Consider the following 15,165-nt stretch of genomic DNA (forward strand, 5'->3'; position numbering starts at 1 on the left):
ATACGGTTTATTTCCACCACATACAGCCATTTAAACAAGAGTGGCTCGTGTGGCATCGGCAAAAGGCAGAAGTTACGCATTTCGAATGCGTCAAAGGTAAATTTATAGTCAACCGATCGGACTCGAACAGCGCTACATTATCAAGCTGACTGAAATCGCGGTCCGGCAACTTTACAAATTTATAATATTTGTTTTATTTCACCGCTTTCCGAAAATTTGAATGGCGCAAATAAATACAGGAAATATATCATAATTTACCCCGTCGAATGTCAGTTATCTTCTCATCGACGGGCCAGTACGTACCCGCGAGGCATGTACACGATTCCAAAATTAAGATAGATTTAAACATACCGTGTCTTTCTGCAAGTATCGATTCCATTTATCCACTCCCTCGCACGAAAAGTTGCTATAGCAGAGAGGCGAAGGGTTGAAGGTGACACAGAGGAAGAGGCAAGGTCGTGGGCCGGTGCTCGATCACGCGAATTGCTCCTCCACTTTTCCCCAATAACAACGCAATTACCGGGGGATAATATTTCTCTGGTCGGAAACTGCCAATGCCGCGCGTAACTTCGTCCGGTGGCTACCCCCTCGCTCTGAACCCCCGACGGGCGCAGTTTTCGCGGACGCGAGGAGAAAAAGCGGGAACGGTGTCGCGGGCCCCGATTAATTTCGCCGGCCAACCAGGCACGGCGAACGCGATTAAAAGTAAAGTTCCGGGGCGAAACGGGCGCGACAGGCGATCGTTAAATTACAGACGCGAGGAGCGGAGACAGCAGAAACGTCGGGGCGAACAGAGAGGCGTAACGGGGGCTGATTCCGCGGCGGACGTTAATGCGGAAAGCGTGTCTGTCGCGGGACGGTTTGATCTGTGCTCCCTTTAGGGGTAGCACGCGTTAAAAAGGCAGCCGTGCGGCACCGTTTGGTACCAGAGGCAGAGGGGTGCGTCGTAAAGGTAATGCGCTCACCGGCCATTCCGTGGTCCGACGTTCGTCACGTACGACGAGGAAGCCGTAATGGCCGAATCCGGTATGTCGCCGGACTCCATCCCCAAGGATTGATTGCACGTCCCTGAAACACAACGTTTAACTTTATTATTACGCGTTGCTTAATGGGTCGCTTTGGGGTTGCGATTCGCGCGTTTGCTACGGATCGTGGTTTTAGTTCGGTCGGAGGGAAACGACGAATCGAACGGCACTTCCGGCCGCTGGGTGGCTCTCACCCTCGGTTATGTCCGCGGCCGGAAATGTAAATTGAAAGGTTAATAAGGCCAGCGATCGACGCCGGCGCGGGGGTTGTAATCTTTCGATCGTTGGCGATTCTTCGTGGACGGGTTATGTCGGTTTGTCGTGAACCGTCAGCGGATATTCGGGATAATGAAACGCCATTGGGAAATATAAATGTCGTTGTTTTATTCGGGCTCGGAATTCAGCGCTATTTTCCATTTCGTTGTTACTGTGTGGAATTGAGCGAAGCGTAACCTGCACGTTAAATTAAATCGTTTCTCATTCAATTTTTGCTACGGGTTTTTTGATATTATCGCCAATGGTGGAATGTATTTCGAACAGGTGTAAAATGATTTAATAAATATTTTTTAATGCTTTACACCATCGTATCGTGCGTGAGGTAGGCTTCGCGGGGTCCAGGGTGCGTCAGTGTCGTTGAAACTTGGCTTGTGCACACATTTGTCTTCTCAGTGTTATACACACAGTGATAGACAAATTAATTCTTAATTTACCTTGACTATAATAAAATTCAGCAAATAGAAGAATCGATGCATCGCGAAAAATTATAGTTGAACATGGCTGAATTTCTGCTGAGACACGAGAAAGGCCAGACCAGTAATTATCACTGTATTGCCGAAATCAGACTGACCCTTCACCCTACCAATCTTATAAATATAAACACTTGCGAGTATATGGAAGGGGGAAGGATAGGGATCCCCAAGAGAAGGATGAGCTGAAAAACAAACTTGCAAGGGAAAGTCGAGACGACAGAGAAAGATGATAAAATAGACAGTGAAGACACCTGTCTAGACCTGGTACCCGGCAAATCCTTCAAAAAATTATTAAACACAGGAAATGCTATCTAAAGGACAATCATAGAAATGAATGGAAAATGCCATAATTTAATCTAACGAGGGTGTAGTAGTAGTACCATAGTCGCCACAAATCCATCAGACTATTAAATTATTTCTACCGCGTTATTACCTTACTAGTAACAGTCATCTCGCTCCTGGAAAACCTGAAATCAACCATTCCAGCCTGACTCGATTATTCCCTTTAACAAGGAATACCTTGTAAATAGCGAATCTCAATCCTCGACGACGCGTCGACACGTTCCTCCGCGAGGTGAGCCCGTGATTCGCTTCCTTCAGCTTCTCCAACTCTCGAGGAATCACGAGCTGCGATAACGGGAACGCCGCAATCGTTGCTCGCGAACTCGACGGATAAGTGGCGAACGGCACTTGGCACTATCCAATCGCTACACGCTTATTAGTCCGTCAGCTATCTCGTTCGCGTTTCAATTTGCCCGAAGTTTACTGCCGGTCGAGTGTAATCTTTCCATTAAAGTTTTCGTCGGACGATAAAAGTACGCGGGTCCACGGCCGAGTTCACCGACGGATCTAACGGGTTGGGATTAATCGGCGTGAATAAATTTACATTATCGAGATGAGGATCCACGGTCCCTTTGCTTCGCCGCGAAAGACGCGTTTTCAATTGCGCGCGGATTAAACGCCAGATCTTCCGCGGAAACGACGCCATTTGCGGCGGTTACGCGTCGGGGAACCGATTGACAGCGGTCTCTGAGAATTTAGGAGTGCAACAGAGTAATGGGAGGATTTCAAAAATGTCAGAGATCTAAATGTAACGGGGAAACAACGTTCTGTAATTGGAGAGTGGAATGTTAAGTAGAAGAATGTCACGCGACGTAGAATACTGCAGTGTCGTAGGCACTAAGGAGAAGAGATAGGATTTTAAGGGGAAGGGGATCATATATAAAGATGGAACTCAGAAATAATAATTAATAAACACGATGGGTCTGCAATATTTTTGACGACTGAAGGAGTGAGGGGAATTTTAAGGGAAAAATTAGAAAAAGTAAGGGATGATTATGTCAAAAAGGCAGTGTGAAACAAATTCCTACACGAAGAGGGTCACAGATAAAACAGGAACTCAGAAATAATAACTAATAAATTCGATGGGTCTGCAATATTTTTGACAACTGAAGGAGTGAGGGGAATTTTAAGGGAAAAATTAGAAAAAGTAAGGGATGATTATGCCAAGAAGGTAGTGTGAAATAAATTCCAACACGAAGAGGGTCACAGATAAAACAGGAATTCGGAAATAATAACTAATAAATTCGATGGGTCTGCAATGTTTTTAATGACCGAAGGGATGAGGGGAATTTTAAGGGAAAAATTAGAGAAAACGAGGGATGATTATGCCAAAAAGGCAGCGTGAAACAAATTCCAACACAAAGAGGGACTTAGATAAAACAGGAACTCAGAAATAATAATTAATTAATTCGATGGATCTGCAATATTTTTGACAACCGAAGGGGAGATGGATATTTTAAGGAGAAGGTTAGAGAAAGGGAGGGATGATTATGCCAAAAAGGCAGTAAGAAACAAATTCCAACACATCAAGATAAGACCAACGTCCACTGATCCCAGTCAAATATCTAGGCCCAAAATCAAAAACTGTCTATATTTTATGCACGCTTCCAAGTTTACACAGACATATAAAAGCTCAATTTGAAGAATATAGACAGTCTGAACCCAATAGTTAATACTGAAATTTTGTCTCCTTATTTTAGATTCTGCACCCCTTGCTGATACTTGTGCTACATGAAACCTTAGGTTATAGACGTCGTACGTAATTTCCATACTTGCAATTATTAGACTAAGTCATAGTAATTTTTACCTATAGTCAGAGATAAGTATTCTCTTGAACTTCCTCGGCAAATTTATAAGTCTTCACTTTAAGACTTTCCTCTTATTCTCACAATCAAGGGTTTCCCTCTTGACAGCAACTTGGTAGGGCTAGGTCAGAGAAAGTTGTTTGCAGTTGACTTTCATTTTATATATACATATATATACTCATCACTGTTCGACCAACTACTTTCTTTCTGTAATTCTGCTTCAAAAATAAATATAGTGTCTACGATACCGAAGTCATCGTAAATTTAACGACTCACGGTGACGGTGTGTTTGTGGAAAGCAAAATGACGTAACGTGTAATTTTATACCTACGATTTTAAAGTTTAAATCGTTCGAAAGAATTATCGTTGATTATTTTAATACGCGTAAGGTCACATTCGATGTTCAATTTGACCTTTAACTGCTAACGTGACGTCAACCGACTATGTATAATTATCGGTGACGCGCGTCAAATTATTGTACTTATGCTAAAATTAATGAGAAATACTCTCTTCGACTTCCAACAAGAAACTATATCCTTCGATTACGAATTATCCTATCTAAATCCAACAAAAATTTCAAAATGAAACATAAATTAATCCGACGCATCGTCATCGGTTCACAGCTAATAAATGTAGTATCGGATTTTGGCTGGATTGACTTAAGATAGTATCGTTGGCTTCTTAATAGAATAAAATAAGCTTATAAATAGAATGACGACTATGACACAAGAGAGATTCGCTATGGGCACGCTCTTCTGATCTTTCTTAGACTGATTTTAACTTCTTACATACTCTCTGATTGACACACTGGCATACTCTTGACACTAGAACTACCAACCCAGTGAAAATGAGTGGTCCCAGAATTTTCCTCTCTGCAATCACCGAACACATACACCTGCTTTAAGACTAAAATTGGTATCAACTCATATTAAGAAAGAACTGTAATCAATGTATTCACTTATATTCATCGTACCGCTGAAAATACTATAATCTGTGCACGTTACAGTTAGGTACCCATTAAAGATCCGTAGTTCTAGTGTTAAAGACTGTAAAAAGACTGGCTTAACCCTTTGCAGTCGACGATTTTTTGGCCAAGGAAGGATAGGAGTTCAAAGATTTTCTGTTACAAAGCTGACGATATTTTGCTGAGCAGGAATAAGAAATCGTATGATAATTAACACGTAGAATTATTTGATTTCGATACCTCGCACACTGTTACATTATCTGAAATTTTACATACTTATTAATATCGAGCTTCGAAATTTTGTCAAATGGTGGCTGAAGGGCGCCTCTCGAGTGCAAAGGGTTAAAAAACTCTTAAAAACTGACTCTCCCGCACCCTTGCACCCTTATTTAAACCATTCATTCTGTCCTTTTTCATACCCAGGCTTTCCTTCCCAATCATGCCCCTTTCCCATCCCCTTTCGGTGGATCAGATACTTCAACCACTCTGGATGCATCCCTAAACTTTCATTCGATTCCACCATAAATATTCTTTGCAGTCAATCCTCTTGATGGTCACTTTCGTTCTAAGTCCAAACACTCTTGACATTCTTTCAGGGCCGTACTCATTCCAATCCTACATAAATAGGACCGAATTTAATCAGCATCAAGGATTTACGTCGAATCGAGGGGTTCATTTTTAGCAGTGGACCCAGCAAAGCAAATATACCCGGCTGCCAAGCCTGTCGTTTAAAGCAAACGTTCGATCGCGAGCAGCGTTGTTTATTAACAACAGGTAGGTGGAAATCGAAATCGAGCAAAGCAGATCGATCTCATACGCGTTCTTATTGGCTTCCGCAGCCATACGATCGAGGGCTCGCTTCCGCTCGATTAAACCTCCTCCCCCATTTTCCCTTTCATCGACCCTTCCGCGGAAATCCTTTCGAGTAAGCCATCGTGGCGGGTTAAACTTCCTTTTCGACGGAAATAAAGCAAAGGATCCCTCCGATAAACATTGCGCTTAACGTTAGCCAGAGAGGAAGCTAAGTTCCTCTGATGTAGGTCTGCCGGAAACCGTGGAAAAAATTCCGCACGAAGAAGCATCGCGAGAAGCGATCAATTTTCATGCGGAAAAATAATCGCGACCGCCGCGAGAGATCCTCGTTAATTATTTCAACTTCCCTGCTGCACCCCTCGATACCACGGCCCGCGAGATTAAACGGCACTTAAGAGCAAGTCGACAGTTTCTGCCGGGGTTTTTCAGCGGAAAAGGCACGTCTGGAACGCGACTTCCTCTTCTCTTCGAGCGTCCGTTGAACGGCGCCGCGCTAACCGCCAAACAAATCCGTCGTAATTCAAGGAAAATGCTCGCCTGCTCGCCGGAAGTTATAAAAACTTTCAATGAAACGCTGCCTCGGTCCCTGGCGTTTGCGTTGCTCAATGGCATTCGTGCATCCGTCGGCGTATCAGCGTCGCGCATCGTTTAACCCTGCGCGTGCACGCATTCAACGAGGATACCGATGCCAGAAGCGCCCTTCGTGATCCGCGTGCTTCTTTCTTCTGTCCGCAGAGAGGTTTACGACCCGCGAGCAGAGCACGAAGAGACAGAAATTTCCTATTACATATTTCTCGGCTGCTTTCTTCTCGTGCGGGATAGCAATTCGGGGGTTCGAGCTATGGGACGAGGAATTTGTTAATAGCGTGTGTGGATGATGCAGTTTGCGTGGTGTACGGAATACTTGCTCGGGTGGTAGTTGGTTTTGGGTTAGGTGAGAGAAGAGTATTGCAACATGGTTGGAGGTTTGGGTTATGCATGCGATTGAGAAATGGAGAAGGGGACAGTAGGGGGTTTTCCCCCATGGTTGCTGCGAAGTCGACTGGTTGCAGGTATCCTCCACGTGGTGGTGGTGCTAGAAGGAACGAAAGGAAAAGGAAAAGGGACACGTTTCGTCCTGGGCCTGCTAGTGGACTCGTCAGGAAGGCTACCTAGCAGGCCCTTAGACCGGGATACTATTGGAAGGTCTGGAAGCTATATGTATAGGAAGCAGAGGTTTTCTTCTTGAAGTTGATGTCCATCTAGTGGCGAGACTGAGAATGATGGTTTCTACAGGGACTATTGCAGAGATGGTAAGATATAGAAGACAAATAATTAGCCCGTTGCCTTGATTCCTGTTAAGAACACTGGTGTCAGAGCTGCAGTTATTGAACGAGGAAAAAATTATTCGAATATATTTCAAGCCACAGATTTTCCTACATAGCTTCAGAAATTAGTTGACTACGCTGTGTGCTAATATAAGTGTGAGAGGAATCTTTATTTGAATGGTGTCACCCTGTATTGAGATCTTTGAGATCCTTTGATTGAGGAACCATCCAGCTTATCAATTCTCGAAGCAGGAGGTTGTCATAGAGCATATAAAACCTAGCTGAAGAGTTCGATGATACATTTTTGACAGTCCACCGTCTGCACCACGTATCATAGAAGGCTTCAAGTCTTTGTATATTTTATACTGCCAAGAAATATAGAATATTACCAGAATCAAAAGTTCGTTTCGATTTATTAATCCGATCTTTATCACATAAGATCATTTACAATATCATATATAATTGATACTCGTTGCCTTTACCAAGGCAAGGGGTTGGAATAAGGCATCCTAAAGAGTCTGGTGGGGAGAAGATACTTATCATCTCGTTTGTTTCATATACCAAATTCGTTAATAACTCAGAATTAGCGGATAAAGCTGCAGTTGGATAAGTGGAAAGTGTATCACGTAATTCTACTGTATTTTACAAAAGCGCAAATTCGTAGATTGGCAGAGCGGTAAAATAGTAAAATAGCGTAGTGGTTGCGCAAATTGAATTGTCTCGAAATCGTAGTTGCACGGTATAATGCACAGGCATGTTTGACCATAGGCAGGTCACATTCTGCTGTCGATTCGCGTGTCAGTCACGTCGAACGCTTCTGATTGCTATTACAGATATTAAATTGGTCGGTTTGTTTACCAGGCATTCCAATCCAGCGTGTTCGTTACATCGACTAAATTCGACTACATCCGCGAACTCTAATACAATATTAGGACAAAACAAACCAATGGAATCCTTGCACGCGCCGCGTATTTGGAATAATAATTTCACCGGCGAACAACGGGACCAAAATAGCCGTTCCATCAAACCGTCGACGCGCCATGTCTCGGAGACGTCATCCGGTACGTGTACCATTTCAAACGCAGCAGCTGTCGAATTATACTTTCTCGGGGTTGAAACACGTTAGCTGACGATATTTCTTACTATTCGCAATAAGTTTGGCAATATAATTAGTATAATAAATCAATATTGTAAAGAGGAGAAGAGAGAGCTGGGTTAAAATGAGTCTATCACTCGATGGCCGATTGTACTTTACTCTGTTTCATACAATTGTTGGATAACTAACGATCCATTGGCCCTTAGTCCCTAGAAAGGCCTTGCTAATAAACGCAGACCAATTTCAGAATCCAAAAACAACTGACTCATTCCTACTTTCACTAAGGGCCAATAGTCTGTGGTAGTGGTTGTCATAGAATTGTGGTACGAGTGCGAGGAACGTTTGTGTGAAAGAATGTGCGTGTGACGAGTATGACAGAGAGTCGCGAAAAAACAATCAGTAGCTGAATGACAGTCATTACATATAGACGTTGCGTGTGAGAGAGTCCTCGAGAGATTATATCGCAGTTAGAAGCGAATTTATTTTACGAGATTTAGTTATAATTTATGTTGTGCTGTTATCGTGTTCGATAAATATTCTTATCAGTTTATCCGTTTACTCACATGGTCATCTTCACCCCACCAAAAACTAACGTTATATAAGCACCTACAAAATTTGCGAAATGCCAGTTTTTCCTCTCCGTCGACTTGTATTTTTCCGACGTAGCCTTGTTGCTGGAACCCGTATTGTATATAGAAATCCGGGTTCCAACACAATATTCTTTCGTTCCTACCACTTTCGTCTCTCGTGTCAAACTCTGTTGTCCGCTCTTACAGCTGCCCTTCCCCGAAGGCCACAAGTGGGCCTTCTGTGTCAATCCGCCGCGCAGATCAAACGGATCGCCTCTTCGTTTTGAAACTCTGGTTATCTCTGCTACGTGCTCGACACTCACGCCGCCTTATCGGTAACCGGAACTCGCATACTTTTATATACTCTTGTGGCAGAAAGCCCAGCGACAGAAAGAAAGGACAATAAACGACACAGTGACCCCAATCTTTGTCTTCGACAGATCAGCTGTTTATCAAAAGTCAACTACCTCGGGACAACGAACTCATTGGCCTATCTCCCAGAAAACCAAGGTTCCTCGTCTCTCCTCTCGCGCCATCAAGTGGCTATATAATAACACGCAACTGTCATCCAGGAGTAATTGCTAAACGAAGAGTTAAAAATCCAAGTAAATTTATCGTTAGAGAAAAATAGTAATTTAAAGACTTTCTGCCACACAGTCGAGGATATTTTCAAAACTATAAATAAAAAACCTTATGCAAATTAAGACGTAGAATTATTTTACTTCGACGTTCCACGTGTCATTGGGTAATTTTAAATATAATATATTAATTAACATCGATCTTTAGAATCTGTTTAAATGGCGATCGAGAGTCACCTCTCGAGTGCAAAGGGTTAAGTGTATTTGACTAACGAAATAAAACTCGTAAAAGAGCCTTACACGCTGAACAATTATTTCCATATTTTTATATGTACAAGCGACACGTGCATATGTGTATAAGTCACTTGCCTCCGTGTCTTTCTCGATAATTCGCTTGTCCTGAGAATAATCACGCACGAGCTCTAGTTGTTACAGAAATTATTCAGGAGAACCTTTCTTGCTTCCTAAAAATCCGTCACTCGGTATATCGAAGGGTTAAACATTCGCATGACTCTCTGCGCCCTGAAATGATCTCGAGCCACGATTCGCTGGCTCCTCTGTGAAGCAGAGCAACTTCCGAGCGAAACGGAAGTAAAGGAATCGGCGTGGACAACGCGGTAACGTAACCTGGGCTAGAGGACAGGTGGCGCACCCTTTGCAGCGATCTCCAGCGGCGGGTCGCCACACTTCGGAGACACATGCAAATCACATAGGCGTTTGAACTTCCAAACGTATTCATAGGAACGGTATTCCGCCAGCCGTTTCGCCCTCCGGCCGTTGTTCCTGTCTTCGTGTTTCGTTCGATGCCGCGGTGGAAACGGAAGCAGAAGGCTGTCGGGGATGCTCGAGTCACAAGCGACATAAAATAACGCGAGCCCCGGGGGACGTGGCTACGCTCCTGATGTTCGCTCGTGTTCGTCGATTCTCTCCTCTCGTGTCGTGCACACGCCTCCGCCAAGTACCACGTACACGCGGAAATGAACAGGCGAGAGAGCGAACGAGAGCGGGCAAGTGTGCTCGAACGCGAGAGGGTGGCGGGCGAGAGGAAGAGGTAGATGGTGCGAGCACGCGACAATCGCGAGCTCGTGCACCCCCTCCGCGTGTTTTAAAATGTCGAGCGCTTTTGTATACCGGGAAAATTTGCTCCTACGTTCGGGCAAATTGCGCAAAAGGGACCACCTTTTTTCCGTCTCATATCTACCCTCTCTGTTCGTTCCCTTTACCCCCGCTCCGGGTCACGTGCCGTCTCTCTCGCCCTCTGCGTCCCTTTTCCGCCATAGACCGTTCGCCACCGAGACTCTCTCGGTTTCAACCCCCCGTCGCTTTCTCGCGAAGCACCGCGCTACCGTGTCGCCCCGCTGTCTCTCTCTCTTTCAACCCCCGTACACTACCCCGTATACGGGCGTGCTCCTTGAAAGAGGGGACACGGGTGAGCACCTTCCGACAATTTATTTTCCGTACCGAATTAGAGCGCTCTCAAAGTGCCTTTCTCTGGTCACGAGCCAGCGGAAATTCAGTCGCTGCGCGGACCGCGATTCTTCGCTAATTTACGGTGCATTATGTCCGCGATGTAATTTGTTAGAATTATCTATTACGCGTGTACGTGGATGTATATACGTGTATTACGTGCACGTTGCAGGGGCCGCTGGCTTCACGGAATTTCGTCTAGCCGAGGAAGGTAATTGCGAGACGGGGTGGAAGGAAAGGCAAGAGAAATGGAGGGAGGTCACGGGTGATGGAAAGGAACGAATTCAATTGGAGGAGCAACGATTGACGTTGCTTTAAATTGTTCCACTACGGGGATGATCTTTTTTCTCCCCCTTTCATTCAGGACACGTGATGCATGCGTTACTGGCCCTGACTGGCCCGGTCCTCCCCGAAATGCAATTTCTCTTGTCCAACGGTTAAGCTTCGTGAAAATGAGGACACCGTTAAGCACCTTGGAATGATTTACCTCTCTTCGGATTACAGCCTTCCTACGTATACCCTCCGCTAGAGACTCGCCTCTATGTACTTTCGCCGCTGGTCGTCGTAAAAAATTTATGTCCCTTTACGGGAAGTACATTTGTAACCGCTATTCGTCATCCACCGATTTTCCCCGATTCAGATAAATCAGCGACAAGCTCAGCTCCCGTAACACCAACTTCTTTTCGACTTTCGCGCCGTGTAAATCAACTCGCCAAATTATATCGCTCTTCTTTCTCCTACTTCTCGCCATTTTACGACTCTTTGGAACAATGGTTCCGTTTTTGCTTGAAAAAATCAACCGATGTTTTAGCAGTCGTGTAAATTAATTCGATATCGTCTCCAACGAAATTTTGGAGATAGGAAATTTCATCGCAGAAATTAAAATCGAAGTTCGAAGTGTATTTCTATATTTGTCTGCTCGGATCTAAGATTCACTTTCCAGACACTTGTGAGCTTAGTGAGGATAGTAGAGACAAAAGATCGTTAAAAATGGCGTTATTAAAAATACTACAATCGTTCAATCATATTTGTTAAGCGATTATAATGCAAAGAAATAGTAGCCAGTGGAAACGGCGGAAAAACTGTATAGATGTTTATTAAACAAGCAAACAGTTAAAACTGGTCTGTCTATCTAAGGCCGCACAGGTCAAAGACGTCTCCAGATCGCAATCCCAGGAGAGAGATCGCCCCCCTATTGCTAGAATGTAGAGTTCATTTTAATATTTTACTACGACAATATTTACCGTGAAACCGGTGAAGAAGCAGCAGGTATCGCTTTCCAGGATCGCTATACTGTTTCCTTTAATTCAGTTTGCAAGCTTCCGGGAATGCCGCGCGTGTCTCGCACGTCCGCGACACCTAAGTAACAGTTCTCGCGCTATTGTTCAAGTAGGGGAATCCCTGCGCGAGGTTCGCGGCGGCCGAGACGTTTCGTGGATTCATTGCGACGCATTCCACGTCGAACTATTCGTCTTGGGAGCTGGCGTGCAATTTGGCGTCGCGACGAATACGACGGTCGGAAATCCGCACGTCTCGGTCGCAGCTGAATCTCTACCCCGGCCCAACGCGCGCCATTTCGCTCGCGGGCGGCCATCTTGGCGTCACGGGTAAATCCGTGGACGCATCGCGGAGACCGATCTCCTCGAAACGCGTCGTTAGTAGGCGATGCTCGAATACTTTTCTCACTGGATCAAAGGTTCGGTACGCGTTTCAAGTTTCGTTTTCTCGGTTTTCCTCCTTTGTCTTCTCGCGAGTGCTCCTTTTGACGCGCACGCCGATGGATCGTGAAACTTTTCGCGTTCGTGGGAAGAAATGATCTCTCGTTTCGGAAGAATACTCGTAACGAGAACGTGGTGTCCTCATTCGATTCGTTTTTGGTTGAATCCACGATGAATAAGTTTGGCGGAACAAATAGATCCGACTGTTTAATTAGCCGCCAATTTGGACATCGATCCACTGATTGAAACGCGGGAAGATATATCCTCAAAGCAAGAGGAACATTCGGCGTTTGCGGAAGCTAGGTTTGCAGTAGGTATTAACAAAGTGATTGGAAGGGGAACGTTCACTAGGAGGCCGTTGGTCGAGCCTCGATTTTACGTTTGTGGGTGCTGTGATTATTCCAAAATGCTCGACCCGTTTGCCACGGGTGTCCGTAATGTATAAACTCCGACGAGACGTCTAATTACGTCCCTTCATGGTTTCCAGCCATAAACGTAACGTCTGAAACTCGCTCCTCGAATAGTTCCACTTTACGGTGCCGCGGAACCGCTGTTTTAATTCGTCGCCGAATTCCATCGCGTTCTATTTGAAGAAGGGAGACAGGAAGGAGACGAACAGCGGAATAGTCGAGAGAAATTGCGCGGACGTTCGAATTTCAAAGGAAGACGAAGGAAGGGTAGGGTTGGAACTTTTTTTCGCGCGACACGATGTTTAAAATCACAATTCCGCTCGGTGCTCGACGAGTTCTCCAGGAAAATTGCATTCGACGAATGCCTCCATTCTGTTCCTTCGTCGACGATCCAATGCGATTCCTCTGCCACCCCTCGCAGGTACTTTTCTCTCTAAAAGAAGTTTATCGAGGCGACTATTCCCGCGCATTGGCTGGTGCCCGCGCGGCGGCGCGAGCGTGCACACGCTTAAGGCTGCATTTTCTTAAAACTTCTCTAATATTTCCGGCGGGCCTCCTCCGTGCACCTCGTTAAAGTCTTTTTCCATCGGCGCGACGCCTCGTTCCCTCGTTGCGCATGTTGACGAAACACTTGGCCTGCAGAACGCCATTAAAACTTTTCATATACACTCGCTCTGTACGTATGTACGCGTATATGCATGGTACATATGTACGAATGCCGGGAGAGGGAATCGGAAAAATGGGCAACTCGTTTTCGCGTTGAAAAGCTTCCTTTAAACGTTTCTTTTACCCTCTTTCCTCCTCGGACACGGGTAAAGCGACTCTGCTATCGGGAAACGAACGGGCAAGTGGATACTTCGATTATGCTCGCTTTTTTATCGCACGTCCAGGGCACGTCGTTGACATGGGTGATGAAAGCCAGTGTGCGGCTCGTTCGCCATTTTTTAACGCCGATATTACGCTTTTCTGCGGGAAGGCTGTCAGAATAATTAAGTCGACAATTATGGCAAAATTAAACCCTATAGTTCTCCACAAAAGGTAGAAATTCGGATATCCTAGAGTAGCTAAAATTAAAAAACGTTGAGATACATTGATTCTAGCTGCTCAAGTGGATACACGAAGCGGTGAAAATGGCATAGTTATGGGGCTGATTGTTCGGGAGAAGTATGAGAGAGTGCAACTTGTTTCGTTGACTTTAAAGACGTGAACTTTGTTCCCAGAAAATCTGTCCATGAAATTGGCAAGTCGAGGGTGCCTTCTGGTAAGAGGGCCGAGGAGCAGCAAGGCACTTACCCTTGGAATCGAATGCACGCCTGAGCGAATCGGCCATCCCTGTCATAAGAGCCCTCCGCTCTTTTCCATTTCATAATTTCTATCACGTGCATAGCGCTGTTAAAAGACTTCAGAAGTTAACCGCATCTCCGACTCTTTCATTTAAAAATTAAACGAAAGTCTCTAAGAAAAATGTAACGATTTCATCTTCGTCCAGTTTCCTGCTTCGTGTCAATAGAAAGTTGAAGAAAAGTACCTTAATATAACACCGATGGTATTAAGATCGTTAGTTCAAATTTCCCAAGAATTACACCCAAGTGGCAAATAATAATACTCTGGTCTCAAAACCGAGATACCCGTGACACCGACAAAACAGCCACGAAGGTTGTCAAAATTTCTTTCTTCAATAATCTCGCTGCCAATCGAGACGTTTTGGCTGCAAGAACCGTCCCCGAGGAGTTTCGACAAACGCGTGCATCCCGTTGTCTCGGTCCACTTCGATAAACGTTACTAATGAATGAAAATCCGGATTGGAAACTTTCCTGTCACCCGTGCCACTCTCTCAATCGGCTTTTGTCCGTTTCTCGGCTGCGAGAAGACGACCTCCCGTTCTTGCCATTCGATTCCTTTCGGTCGTCTACACAAGAACCCCTGTCTCTCTACGGTTTCTGGCAGTCGATACGCACGTTTGTTCCCTGGTCTGGCGTTGCACTCTCACGCCAACGGTGTTTCACCTTTCCACCTTTTCGGCCACCACCCCCGGCCGGTAGCCTTTTATTTCGTTTGCTTATATCGGTTTCTCTCCCTTTGAAGCGATGGGAGCGTCGTCAGGTGTCCCGGCTATAATCCTGTTCGAACCGAACTCGATCGGGACGGCAGGGATGGCCCAAGGGTCGTGGCCAATGGCGTAGCAACGATTCCCCGGACCGCATTTGACCGCTCTTTTATTTTCACGAATTCCCGGATCCCCGATTCGCTAAAACCGGCCACGACGGGATTGTCCGCCGGACAATGTGGAGAAAATTCTCTAGATTTTAGTTGCGTCCATGC

General features: G+C 45.2%; 1 protein-coding gene across 1 annotated transcript in view; it reads right to left on the reverse strand.

Moving 5' to 3' along the window:
- The window catches only part of LOC108550449 (discoidin domain-containing receptor 2), a 109,833-nt gene that overhangs the window by 59,005 nt on the left and 35,663 nt on the right, over positions 1 to 15,165 (reverse strand). The window contains exon 2 of the mRNA XM_017904195.1: positions 966 to 1,068. Within this exon, the coding sequence (XP_017759684.1) occupies positions 966 to 1,068 (103 nt within the window). The remainder of the gene's footprint in view (positions 1 to 965; positions 1,069 to 15,165) is intronic.

Source organism: Eufriesea mexicana, unplaced genomic scaffold (genome assembly GCF_001483705.2).
Source record: "Eufriesea mexicana isolate 0111107269 unplaced genomic scaffold, ASM148370v2 scaffold2818, whole genome shotgun sequence".
In the NCBI taxonomy this organism is placed as follows: domain Eukaryota; kingdom Metazoa; phylum Arthropoda; class Insecta; order Hymenoptera; family Apidae; genus Eufriesea; species Eufriesea mexicana.